The sequence below is a fragment of the Falco rusticolus genome, chromosome 6 (genome assembly GCF_015220075.1).
Source record: "Falco rusticolus isolate bFalRus1 chromosome 6, bFalRus1.pri, whole genome shotgun sequence".
Lineage (NCBI taxonomy): Eukaryota > Metazoa > Chordata > Aves > Falconiformes > Falconidae > Falco > Falco rusticolus.
Window position 1 is genome coordinate 5,317,159 of NC_051192.1, and position 13,625 is coordinate 5,330,783.

A 13,625-nucleotide genomic window follows, 5' to 3' on the forward strand; every position below is an offset into this window, starting at 1 on the left:
TTGATTTAAAGTCTAATAAGGAAGGAGGAACTTGACATCGTTAATCTTCTATTGCTGGTGTCATCGACTTTGCATCTTCTTTGTGTGACACTTAGACTCAACAGGAAACACATACCTTTGAATGTATTTCAGGCTTATGCAGACTTAGGAAGACAGGAGACTGTTCTTTGTTAGCATTTTCACTACATACCTTAGAAAAAAAGGTTAAGAAAAGTTGTTGAGAAGTATGTTTCACTTGGTTTTGGTTCTATCTGTATTTAAAGTATTGCTAATAAAAGGCTTTTGGGAAAGTGATGAATAGCCGTGCTTTTGAGATAGTCCATATAGTAGTAATTTTTATTCCTGTTCTTTATATAACAGGCTGTATTCTCTTTTCACATTTCAAAGCAAGAATCATGTATTTAAAAAGCAAGGCAAAGCATGCAGGTGTACACATGCACAATTAAAAAACAGTGTCTTTGCTAATATACAAGGAGGAATTTACCTCAAAGGTTTTGTTTCTATCCTCTTTTTTTTTAGCCTCTCTACCCCCACTTTTGTCTGTTATTGAAAAAGTTGTGGAAGATATCAGGTATTTTAAGGATTTATGGATATATACTAGCTGTTTCATGACAGTGTAGTAGGTAAAATGTATCTTGATAAATGAAGGTCATGTTACAGCAAAGGAAACCTATAAAGTATTACCAAATGACAGCCGTAATTGTAACCTTGAATTATTTGATTATATCTTGAGAATGTTTAGATTTAGAAAATCTGATTTAGAAAAGTATTTTACTTTTGTTCTATGGAAGATGCACCAAACTTCTAAAACTTAAGAATGAAAGGGCACACTTCTATTGACCTGGGATTTACTTTATTAAGTGATTATTTAACTTGTGTAACAGTAAACACTGTTAAATGCTGTAATATAATAGATGCTGTATTTTTTTGGAAATTACAAACAAATTACAGTCTATTGCAAGCAATAACTCTGTATCTTTTTTGCAAAATTGATGTAATGCATCAGCCTGTCCTGTTAAGAAATACTATGGTAACATTTTTTTTCCCCAACACAGTTAGAAAATCTAATGTTGGATAAAGATGGACACATAAAAATTACAGATTTTGGTCTTTGCAAAGAAGGAATCACAGACGCAGCAACTATGAAAACGTTCTGTGGTACTCCAGAATACCTGGCACCTGAGGTATGATTTAGAATATGTTCTTGTAATACAGTATAAAATGTTTATTTTTCATTTAATTTTAGACTGTGATGTTTGTCTGCTGAAAACCATTCATTGTAGTAAAGAACTGACAGTCTGCCCGATGAATACTATGCAGTTGTTATTCAGAATTGTATGTGCTACTATTCTTTGTGGTGATTATATATATATATTGATGCTGTGCTTCTTAGTGTTTAAAAAGGCCTCTAACGTGCATTTTGCTTCTCATGTTTGCCTTCCTCTGGTAAAGTTTTTATCTTCCAATGATTTCTTCAAAAATAATCTTCCATCTGTCTGTCACTTGGAACATATGATCCTGCTTAACTGAGCTGTATAACTAGCGTTTATATAGCCTCAATGGAGGCGAGGGGGAATAGGAAGATACTGAGATTGCTGAGTTTTATCTGAACTCGCCAGTTGCAGGGAGAGGGAGTTGAAATTTTAGATGCTTCTGCTAAAAACAGTTGAGTGTATCAACCTCAGAACTGGTTGAGATAGGCAGAAAAACGTAGCTGTTTCCTAATATGTAAGCAGAAGTGGCGTCCCAGAGTGTGTCACCGCATCTTTACCATTAGCTAGCACTCAGTATGCCAGACATCACATGTGTCTTGAGGACTGATAAAAAGATGGGACACGAAGACATTGTTTTGGTTCCCTTCACAGCTCTGGTTTGGCCACTTGAGAATCTGTTGTGGAAGCTCAAGTCACCTGAATGATTTACCCCAGTGTTAGTGCTGACAGCTCTGCTACTGACGCCTACTGAGAAAAAGCAAGGAAAGCACTGTCAAAATTGTGGGGTTTGTCCTCTCTCTTCATTCAACAGTGCTGATTGTGGGGCTCAGAAATGTCATTCTGCGTCTCCCCTGGGGTAGCCAGACGCAATGTCAGTATTGACATGAAAGACAGCATTATTTTTTTACTCCATGCCAAGGATTCTGCGGATGCTGAATTAGAGCTTCTTTCCAGTCTTGTCAGCGTTCAAGATTGCTAATTGGCATAGTACACACCTGATACTGAGACAACTTTCCCGTCAGCCTAAAGGACTTCTCAAGCCTTTCAGTCCTACCATTTGTTTTAGAGAAGGATCCTTCAAGGGTTTCCCACCTCTTGCAGCAACTCAGCACCACCAGAAAGTCTGTTGTTACGTGTTGCCTTTGAAGAAGAATATGCCTTAGTTTGAAGGGAGTAGATGAGGAGGGTACTGATTCAGCATAGCTCGTTACCCTCCGATTTTCAGGAGTATTGATTCCTGAAGAGCAGTAACAAGCGCTGGTGCCTATTTAAACAAGCAAGTTTAGATTGCCTTTCATTTTTTATTCTGAACCTTACAATTAAAGGATGTCAAGGAAACTGGTATACATCACTTTCTAGATACTGCTGGCTGGAAATGAAGATTTTAGGATAGTCAAGTTTGAGGGTTTGAGAGTCTTTCTAAATATCCTAAAGCAAATTTTAAGTCTCCTCCAGTGTGCACTTGGGGAGGAAATTGAAACTGCTAATAGTTGATTATAAGTGAATATGGTATGCAGAGTTAATGAAACCATTTTGGTTCATAGCATGATCTTTTGATACATTCTTTTTCTCCAACTATAAAAGAAACATCAGTATTCTTAGGAGCCACTAAATTTCTTTCCATCCATCTGGTTCCGTCTTCCTTGATTGTTTCAGCAGTGAAGAGAAATCTGAGCAGTCATCCTTTCAAACTGTGGGTTTGAAGTACCTAAATAATTTTGATTGGTTAACTGTGTTCATTTCAGCTGTTTGGTGAGTCACCAGCTGCTCTAGCTGTTGAAGACAAACTCACTAATACCTGGTCTCCTTTGCAGACTCCCATCCCTTAGATTCCAAGGATGACTTGGATGCAGAATGTTGCTATCTGGTGTGTCAATCTGTGACATCTCCTTTGTGTTTAGTGCAGGGCCACTCAGCAGTTACCTGCATTTAAGGGTTCCAGAACTATTCTTAGCCTGCTTTGAATCTTTCATGGCTACTTAGAAGAAGCTGCAGATCCACCTGTTTGGCTTGGTACAGTGGCCATTTTTCTTCTGTTCCACACTCAGAATCTGTTCCAGCAACAAGAACAATGCAAGGGATGATACTGTCATCACTGGTATAGACTACGGGTGTCGTTGCCAGCTTTTACCCCCTTGTTGTCTTCTTGTCAGCAGTCTTGAAAACTTTCTCAAAGAGTGCAGATACCCTGTTCAGTTGCTTTCATCTGCTTTCCCACCTCTCACTTTTGGAAACATTAGCTCTCTTCTATCGAACTTGGCAAGGGATCATTCTGGGTTTTAGACACCACAAGTTACTTGATCCACTTTGCCTTTCTCTAGCAGTCCTACTCCTCTCTTCTACCTTCCGTTATAAGTATTTTTGGACACCCACCCTATATAAGTCTGCCTTGAAGGACGTTGACTCTTCATTAACCCTGGGAACCAAAGAACTTATTCCCTTTTACCACAGGGATAAAGGGTTTAGAGCAAGCAGCCTAGACAGGTTGCTGATACCCCGTAAGATGACTCAACACCTTTATCCATACATTTTTATTTAAAAGGGTGAAGTTAGCAGTATATGACACAATTGCAAAACCCAAAACTTTCCGTTTGTACTCTCAGCTGCTGCAATAGTGTGTACCGTTGCATTGGCTGGATAGTAGCTCACCTGAGACAATTGTATCTGCTTTCATATGTGGGACAGCTGTCTGATAAAGGGACCGTCAAGAGACTGGGTCCTCCAGTCTGTTCATGTGCATGCGTCAGAAAATGAATGTGCAAAAATCACTTTTTGTTACAGTTCAGGCCACAGGAATCATTACCAGATGCTAAAGACTTACTACTACCTTTTGACAAATTGCAGATCATGAGAACCTAATGTTACAGCTGGACTTTAATCCTGTTACTGCGGTGAATTCCTGCTTAATTCCTGCTTGTTTATCCCAAGACAAATGACAGCATATACTTATGTTTTACCTGGTCGTGGTAAGCGTAAAGGCAGATAGATACCTTTCAGCCTCTCTTTAGAAGCCAGATAGTCTCCAGTTACGTGGAGAAATCCATTCAGCATCTGTCCCTTTAATAATACCCTTGCATCCCCCTCTTTCATCACGGTCAGTTGTGATGGGTGCATCCCTTCTGCAGACCTTTTGGTTCAGTTTCCCATGTACTTGTTGGCTGGTGGTAGAGGACGCTAGGACTGTACTGCGTAAAATGCAGGGGTAGCCTGAGGCTGCTGTCGACCAGCCAGGAAGCAGGTGACCCAGGAACCTTGCACTGGGAGGAATCTGTACCTAGCCTGAGAACTGACTTAATACTTGCTTTTGTATTAATTCACTGTTGTGGATTCAGTTCCAACAGGAAAACAGGGAAGTAGCTAAGCCGGAGTAAGGTGGATTTCCTCCTTGCATGACATTCTTTGAGGTGAAGGTGTCCTAGTGGATCCATAAAGAATTATTTCCCAGGGTGATTTCCAAATTACTCATAGTCAGAAAATAAGCATACCTGTTGCTGCATTTTCCCTGCAAACCTTATGTTTCTGAGATCAAAGTAGCCCTTCCCACTGTCTGTTGAAAAGTCTCTTTCATCTCATGTGGTAGGGCCTGACCTTTCATATAGAACCCTGAGACTGACTGTGCTGGTATCTGGCAGATCCAGAAAAATGCCCCTGTGCATGCAAAGATCAAATGGATGGTGGGACACAGGAAAAAAAATACAATGAGATTGCCAGGTTGGAGCCAGTTTTTATCTTTGGGGCTAGAATTACTTTTCTGGACCATCACTGATTTATCATTTGTGGCACCCACCTCCAAGTTTATGCATACCTTCACCAAGCACTATAGGGGCTGTTATAGGGGCGTGCAGGGGTTCCAGCTAGGTGGTGCACAGGTACATTCCCTTCTTGTTGTCCTCTCCTAGACCTTCCCTGTGATCCAACACCAGTGTTCTACAGTTTAAAGAAAACTAAAATAGCATTGGCTGTGCTTGTCTTACATAGGTACGTGCCAAGCATGAAAGATGTTAGGGTATTAGTACATTCTCTAGGAAGAAAATAGTTGCTCCTGTCAAATAGCAGGGCTTATATATGTTTACAGTACAGATGTACATTTTGGTCACAATTATTGAAGGATGAATAAGATTTGTCAAATTATACAGTCTTTTGAGAATAAGTTGGTTATCTGATAAATAATGAAATACCTTTATCATCTGCAGTAGAACGAATGCAAGCCTTTTTGTGTGTGTCTGTAAGTGTAGTGGTCATGCTTAACATTTCCCTCTAAGAATCGGCAGTACTCCCCATTTGAAAGGTATAAAATATTTTATGATTTCTCATTCCTTAGTAGTTTTCCAGGAGGAAGAGACTGTTTCTTAGGAGTCTGTTTCCATTGTTATCCTTCAAAGTAAGCTGTCACATTAGAGATCGTTGTGGTGTCTGAGAATAAACAGACCCAAGGAGAAAAAATGAATTGTGATCCCATTTAGGAAACATAGATGTATTCTTAATTTTTTTCAGAAAAAAACCCACAAAATGTTTCTTTTGCAGTTTTGCAGTGGCAAAGGTAGGACTGGACCGTGTGTCTTCTCCAGACAGTATCACTTGCTTAATAAAGAAAGAATAAAACTGAGAAAGTACTTGTAAATATACCTGGGAGACATTTAAAAGCAGATGGATTTTGATAGTTTTCAGTTTATCGTCAGGGAACAAAGACCTGCTAATAAAGATACTGATCTCTAAAGACTTTCTTTAATAGAACGTTCAGGAAATGAAGCTACTTGTGCAGAGAAATAAAAATTATTGCAGCTCTGTTCATTTATAAGGGTGATTTCTTACATGAGACTGCAGTTTCTGGCTCTCGGCATTTCAGTTCAAGTTCTTAGGACTAAATGTACAGTCTTAGTTTTAGTAGGGTTGTCACTGCGGTACCAAGTTTTGGTGTCACAGGAGATACAAGTTTAAATACCAGAAATTAATTGTGAAGCTTTTAATTTTCTTAATAACAGGAGAGAAGATGTTTTAGCTATGAACAAGTCTGTAAGGGACTTCATGGATGATAAATGACTCTTCATTGATGTACATGATCAATGATATTTAGATGTATTCTAATAACAGGGAAAATGGTTGGATCTTGTTAAGTTTTATTACCATAAAAATACAGACTAGATGGATGAATGCATTCCTATAAGAACAGTAGTCTTTTATTTTAAGAAAAAATACAGCAGCACCATTTCAATATAGTTTAGAGAGTTACTATCTCTTAAATGTATGTGACAATAAGTAAGACCAGAGTAGACTCATGGACTTTGTCCATAGGCATGAGAAGGTCTGTATGTCTTATAACTCATTTTAAAATGAGACCAGTGGAGATGAAGCAAATGCTAAGATTAGTTACGCAACACTTGTGTGGCTGCTTTTTTTTTTTTGGTGTGTGATCTTTCTTGAAGAAATGGGAGTGACAGAGATCATGTGTAATCAATTATTTCCCTGAGTTTTATCTCAGAGAAATGAAAGGTAAAACTCTTTTATCAAGAAGCAGCTGCTGTCTTTCCTCACTTTTCACTTAATTTCTTATTTACAGCTTTTCTTTTTGGGAGGGGTATGTCTTTGATGTAGGAGTGACCCAAAATCTAGAACTTGGCCATCAAAGTTCAGTGGCTGAAGTTCAGCAAGGGGAAGCATGGTACCCTGGACTGCAGGCATGGTTATAGCAAGAGAAAACGATTTTCCCATGTTTACAGAAGTTGAATTTTCTAAGAATGTTGTGGTGTATGCAGACTATAAAAAGTTGCCGTAGAGGCAGAAAAAGCGTTTTGTCACTGGTGCAGCTATATGTTTATTTCATTCTTTTAGAGCTTGCTTGGATTGGATTAGGATATTTGCCAAAGGCAGTCTGGTAAATTTTTTGGACTGAGAATATGATGATCTGCCACATAGCTCGTCAGATATGAGTTGAAACTAAATGATATATAGGCAGAGAGGGAAGCACTGAAATGCACCGAGACAGGCCAGCATGTAAATTGACGTTTGCAGTTTTTTGCAGGGATCGTAGCAAAGCAGTGTTTTTAACAGGGATTTTAATGCAGATAGAAGTCACAGTGTGAATGTTACAGAAGAGCAGGTTTGGGGAAAAGCATGAAGGTGCTTGTTTGCAAAAAACTTGATGAAAGTAGCCAACATCATGGATAAACTGGAGCAGGCCCTTTGAGAGAGGTTAGCTAAGGTTAGGGTGTAAGAAAACCGGCACGTTATGCCAAAGAGAAGATTAAGTGGCACGGGGTAATACAACCAATGCCTTTTTCTTTTTTTTTTTTTCTTTTTTTCTCTTTGCCTTCCTTTGTTGTTTTTTTTTTCTTTTCAAATGGGGGACAGAAAAATTCAGGTAAAATAAGGAGGATAGCAAGGGAGGTTGACAGCAGGTAGAAGAAATTCATGAAGCGAATCTAATGCTCTCATGGGTAGATTCAGACACTAGAAAAATCAGCTTAGAGATGAGAAGGTTTTTCTTATGGGGGGCAGTGTGGTTGTAGGCAGGAAAGGGAGTTTGGATTAAAGAAGATTACGTTATTCTGTTAGTTTTCTCTTAATAGAAACTAATTGAATGTTTTGCAGGAAGACACAAAAGGCAGGAGAAATTGATGAGCAACTTCAAATGAAGAGGAGCTTGCTGGAGAGTTGTTCAGTTAGGAATACAGAACAACTGAAGGACAGAATAATTTTTGTTGTGGCTTATGCCGATTCCTTTTTATCTCCTTCAAGTAGTAATCTGCTTTTTGAAATTCTGTGCAAATTTTATGTAAGTAATAGCTCTGTGCCATTATTTTCCAGCTCTAGATCTGTTGGATAGAAAGGTTAAATAGGGGAGACTAGAATATGTGGAAAATGGCACAAATTAAGGGAAAGCAGCTGGTAAGATGTTGCTAGATGGCATATGCGTTCACAAGGCTTTAACACCAGTATGAACTTCTAAGAGTTGGAACAATTCTGTAAAGAGAGACTGTGGAAAAGAAACTTTATGTTAGGCTCCATCGTCCATCGTGCTCTAGATAGCAAGTTCTCACCAATTTTTGGTTACCTCTGTTAAGCATTAATGAAGATTGGTTGTCGGTGGCTTTTCAGGTTTATTTAGGTGAAAGGATAGTTACTGTTGTTATTGGGCTGCTTTTTATTTTCTTCCCTTCTGTAAAGTTTTTATTTTTAGAGAAAGGATAATGACACACTCCACCAAATTGTCTGTGTTCATATCAATATATTGGTATTCTGGGTCATAGTGGTTTTGCTAAAGACCTGAGAGGCCTGTACTGGTGCTCTAACAAGACAGAAAGAATTTTGTATATGAAATTTTCTTGGAGTGAGGTTAATGTATTTTTCGAGGATGGGGGGTAAATTTGTTTCTCTAGCATTAGACCTGTTTTGTTCTTTTCACATTAAAACTGTATTAAGTGGTGCATTTATGAGCAGAAATGCTGTGCTGAAGCATGGCAGAGTTCTGGAAACAGATTACCTCCACCATGCATCTGTTGTGCCTTGATGGCAATTTCCAGTTACTTTGCACCTAGAAGCAGTATCTGCTGCATTAAGGAATGACATTGCATTTCTACGTGTTTCTACCCTTGGCTTAATGTCTTTGCTTCTCCAGCAGTTCCATGAGACCCCACACACCCATGTAATTATGAGAGTCCTTTATTCCTTCTGGTAGCTTGGAGAGCAGACACAGGCTGTGACTGTCCAGAAGTAGGCTGCTTGTAGCATCTTATCCTGTGCCTCAGGCAACATTGTGCAGACAGACTCAGTCAAGATGGATGTGTGAACTCGTGTGGATGTATTTCTGGGTTTTGTTCCTCTCTTTGAATATAATCTTTTTAGTGCTGAGCTAATTATGTAGTCTCAGTTTTACTGTTGAGTTAGAGTACCTGATCAACTTTCCAACTGTAAAACAGTTTGAAAATCAAATGTAGCTTACATGCAAGACCCAACAAAATTAGAAGTGTTAAGTACGTTTTGGCAGTTCACTTTTATTATGCCCAGTCCTCAAATGTACCAGCAGACAATCATCTGAATGTTAGTTATTTTTCACATGCTTATGTGATCACACAAAAAGTACATGCTAAAAAGAAGCAGATGGTGACAGATGGGGAAGGTTGAATAAGGTGGTTTTGGAAACCTAGAAAAATGCACTTCTGTAATAGTGTAAAAATAAAAATTCTTTGATCGCCAAGTTAGAATGAACAAAATAATGCCCCCCCCCCAAAAAAAAAAAAAAAAAAGAAGAACAAAAAGAACCTACTCCCCAAAACTTTACTGATAAAACCAAATGAAACCTACGAGTGTTCAATGCGTATTTAGGAAAGTATGTTATATAGTGTATTTTGCCCTATAGAGCATTAGTTTTTATCAGCCAGAAACTTGGAAAGATGGTACTTTTATTCTTCTTTCCTTTTAAAATGATGCATTTAAGTCAGTTGTGTTCCATGCTCAAAGAATGCTGTCAAAAGGGTCATTTTTTAATGTCACATGTTGGTACTGTTGCAGGTTGTGGTAATATTTTTCTTCTGATGTCACAAGAAAGATTTTAACCCTCTTCTTTACAATGGTAAATAAATTAAGTATTTAATAGGGATACCCGTATGACTAAAGCTAACCTGCAACAGCCAGCATTACCTCTTTGTCGTATAAGCAAATGTAAAGCTAAGGAAGTAGAGAAGTCATAATTGACAAAAAAATATAATACTTGTGTGTGAACCAGCACATCCAAAGGCTACTATGGGGACTGATGATTTGCTTATTCATTTGCATTAGTTTAATGGAGTCTTAATATTCATATCTGTTTGAGTTATATGAACAAATAAGAGATTCTTTTTTTTTTAAAAAAATCAGTGGTGAGGTGTATTTTATTTCATAAGATCAAAAGTATCTAATTGATGGATATTTAATTGCTAAGTCTTCTACCAACACTGATGCCATAATTATTTTTCTTTTTTATATTTTATATATATATATATATATATATTTATATTTGAGTACGTGTTTGTCTTAACCTATAGTATGAGACATTACTGCTCCCTGTTGAGGCAGAATGCTTTACTTTTGGTTTGCTTAATACCACAAAGCGCTGATTTCTGATAACCTGTACTCATTTTCCTGAAAGTATAGTGAGTTTACTCAATACCCACACAATGTAGTTACGTTGTTGTGCTTTGCTTAACTAATTTTCTTTTGGCTTCAAAAGGATAGTTCAAGTTTATTTACTCTCTGTTTACCTAGATGCTTCATGCATAATCTGATTCTAAGCAGAGGCACAATAGAATTTATTTTACCTGTGGAAATGTGGTTTAGTGTTGGCGTGTGCTCTTGAACAGCTGTCTGTTGTATATTTGGCTACATTTTATTTCTGGGTGAGGACCAGTGGGGGGTGTGAGGAGGAATAGCATCTATGCCTGAAAATGTTTTCCCTTCTGATTTATGGGAGATTCACAATATGGAATTTTCTCTTTACACTAGAATTCCAAGTACCAAATTATTATTTTTTTTTACATTGAAAGGTAATGGAAATGCAAAAAGTTGTTGTATCTTAAAATGCTAGCACCTCATGAAAATTCCAATGTGGTCTTTTTTCTGTTTTGTTATTACTTATATTTTAGTGTGCCGCATTGTGTCATCTTATGCTCCTAAGTCATCAAAAATGCTCGTGATGTGAATTTGGGCATTTTTGTCAGCTTGGCATTGCCAGCGGGCCCCTGAGATGAACATGATGGAATGTGGACAGGGCAGGGTATCCAGAGCAGAACATCATTTATTGGCAATAAGCAGTATTAAAATGAAAAGATGGGGGAGCATTTAGGTGGGGGTATGAACCGATTGCTCAGTTACGCATACAGAAGAGTTGCTGCAACAACAAATAAATTAGGACAAGAGTTAGACTTTCTCCTGAAGCCAGATAACCAATGAGGTAACAAGAATTTGAATTTTCATGCAATCTGGTTAATCTCACCAGACACAAAAACTAATTGTCCACATGCAGTATCAGACTTTTCAAGGGGAAAGATGTAACAAATATGCAAAAATAATAAAACAAACAATAAGACTAGAAAACAGATTAGCTCCACACTGCCATAAAAAAAAACACTGTTGTATTCAAACCAGAACTTTAAAGCAGCGAACAATTTTCTAATAAAACCCACATTTTTTTTAGAAAACAAATAAGTATGACAATTCTCACAAAGACAGTCTCAATAACATGCTGGAAGCTTTTTTTTTTATTAATTTTCATTTAATCAATGCAAACATTATTTCCATCTCAGCAAAAGCCTTTAGTTTTTCTGAGAGTAATGAAGCATAAACAAAAGCTGAACAAATGCTGTTCAACATCGGTAAGAATTCAAAATCATTTCAGGAAGAATGAGCAACCAGAAAGAAATATCATAGTATTATCATTATTTATTACTTCTTACACATATTGTATCTTACGGCAGTGTATGTTATAGAGACTACTGCTAGTACAGTGATAATTAATACAGATACGAACAGGTCTGCAGTTTTGCTTCCAACGATGGAATTGGTAGTTATGAGACAAGTGCCATCTTTCTGTAGACTGAAATAATCTTTTGCTTTTATTTGCCACTTTCCATGAAAGGTGTATTTTACTTCTGGAACTGAGTTATTTTAATTCTCTGTTTTTATGGGTTTTTTTTGTTTTGTTTTGATTGTGGGTTTGTTGGTTTTTTGTTTGTTTGTTTATTTGTTTGTTGTTGTTGTTGTCGTTGTGTCTATTGAATAGGCCCAGTGAGGGGTCTTTTTCATGTGATGATATTTTTTTCAGTGGGCTTTTGATTTTGGTGTGTGGTGGGGTTTGGGTTTTTTTTGTTTGTTTGTTTTTGGGTTTTTTATTACTTTTTTTTTTATTGTCAGAGTTGCCATTGACTTCTTACAGTCTTCTGTTAGAATACTTTTTTCATGTGCAATAGCTTAACTTTTTTAGATTTTCAATTCTACTGAAGTCAGAGTCCCTTGTAGGAGGTTTAATGCATTAATTAGTATTACATGCTCTTTAGTCTAGGAGGCTCTGCTTAATTCACATTTATATCAGAATGTACTATTTCTGATGCAGAACATTGTGTGCCAGCAAACGAAAAAGACTTTAGTTTGGTTTTTTTTTTAAAGGTTACATAACAAAAATCTAGGTAAGATGGGGGAAAATCTCTAGTACAAAAATGTGTTAGGAAGATAGTCGACATTAGGACCAGAAGTATAACAGCAGTGCAAGCCAGATAGAAAATGGAGAAAAACTACCTGCAAAAATTAGCTGTAGAAAATTAGAGCAGTAATAGAAAACTTTCTTCCTTGACTTAATTCTCTGGTATCCATTTCCCAGGGCATCTCTAACCTTGATGTTTTGTCTTTCCATCTCTGTATAATAAAAGCGACGAGTATTCATTCAAGTGGTTTATTTTGCTATTGACGCAGCAAAAGTTTCACTGTTCATACCAAGATATGGTTATAGTAACTAAATTTCTATAATGCTTGGCAAACGTACTTTTCTGCAGGAAGGATTTTCATATACTTGGATAGAAGTCTGGTTCTGTAAAGAAATGGGTATTACCTTTGCTCATTAGTGTTAGATTATAAACTTCTCGTAGTTGTTAGCACAGTTGATAGAAACTTCTAGCAAATATACTTTTTAACTTTTGTTGAATGATACGTGGGTGAATATTTGTTAGCAGACCAACAACTGTAGCAATAAAAATGTGTGAAGGGTTACCAGGAATGCTTAAGGAACATACACTGCACCTGAACTGTAAGGTTAATTGAAAACAGTTTTTTCCCCTTAAATTAACAGTACATTGGTGTATCCAAGTTCTCAGTTTTCTTTCACAACATAGGTGTGCAGACAGTTTGTTTAGATGTTTAAATACTTTCCCATCTGTTCTGTCAAAATTATTGATTGAGCAACAAGCTACTTGTAATGTCCTATCAGAAAATCTTTATCTAATGTATTAAGAGAAACCATAACTCAGTCAAAAATGTAGCTGCTTTTCCCGTAAGTTGCCTTGGTTATCTACCACAAAGTACAAAACCAATACTTTGATATTGTTCTTTTAAAGATAAAACCCAGCGCTGACAACCCTTTGTAGAAGACTGACAATTTTATGAAGCCTTTCGTGCTCAAGATTATTGTTAAGTTTGTCTCTGTTTGCAGAGTCCAGAAGTTACAGCAGCTACCTACCGATTAGAGGTCTGTGGGAAGTGCGTTTCTTCATTGTGTGAATTTCTGCTGTGTAACCAAAAACATTGCAGAGGCTGTTCATCAGGGGTGTTTTGTTTCAACAAAATGCAGTAAAAACACAATTAAGGGATTTTCTCCATTCGCTCAGTTTGTGTCGGAGGCAGTCATACCTTGTCCAGTATTCTGTAATGAGTGAAGTATCAGGGAATCCT

The 13,625-nt window shown here is 37.3% G+C and overlaps 1 protein-coding gene across 3 annotated transcripts in view; it reads left to right on the forward strand.

Moving 5' to 3' along the window:
• The window catches only part of AKT3 (AKT serine/threonine kinase 3), a 161,951-nt gene that overhangs the window by 121,793 nt on the left and 26,533 nt on the right, over positions 1–13,625 (forward strand). For all 3 annotated transcript variants that reach the window (XM_037393014.1, XM_037393013.1, XM_037393015.1), the window contains one exon: positions 1,056–1,184. In XM_037393014.1, coding sequence (XP_037248911.1) covers positions 1,056–1,184 — 129 coding nt within the window. The remainder of the gene's footprint in view (positions 1–1,055; positions 1,185–13,625) is intronic.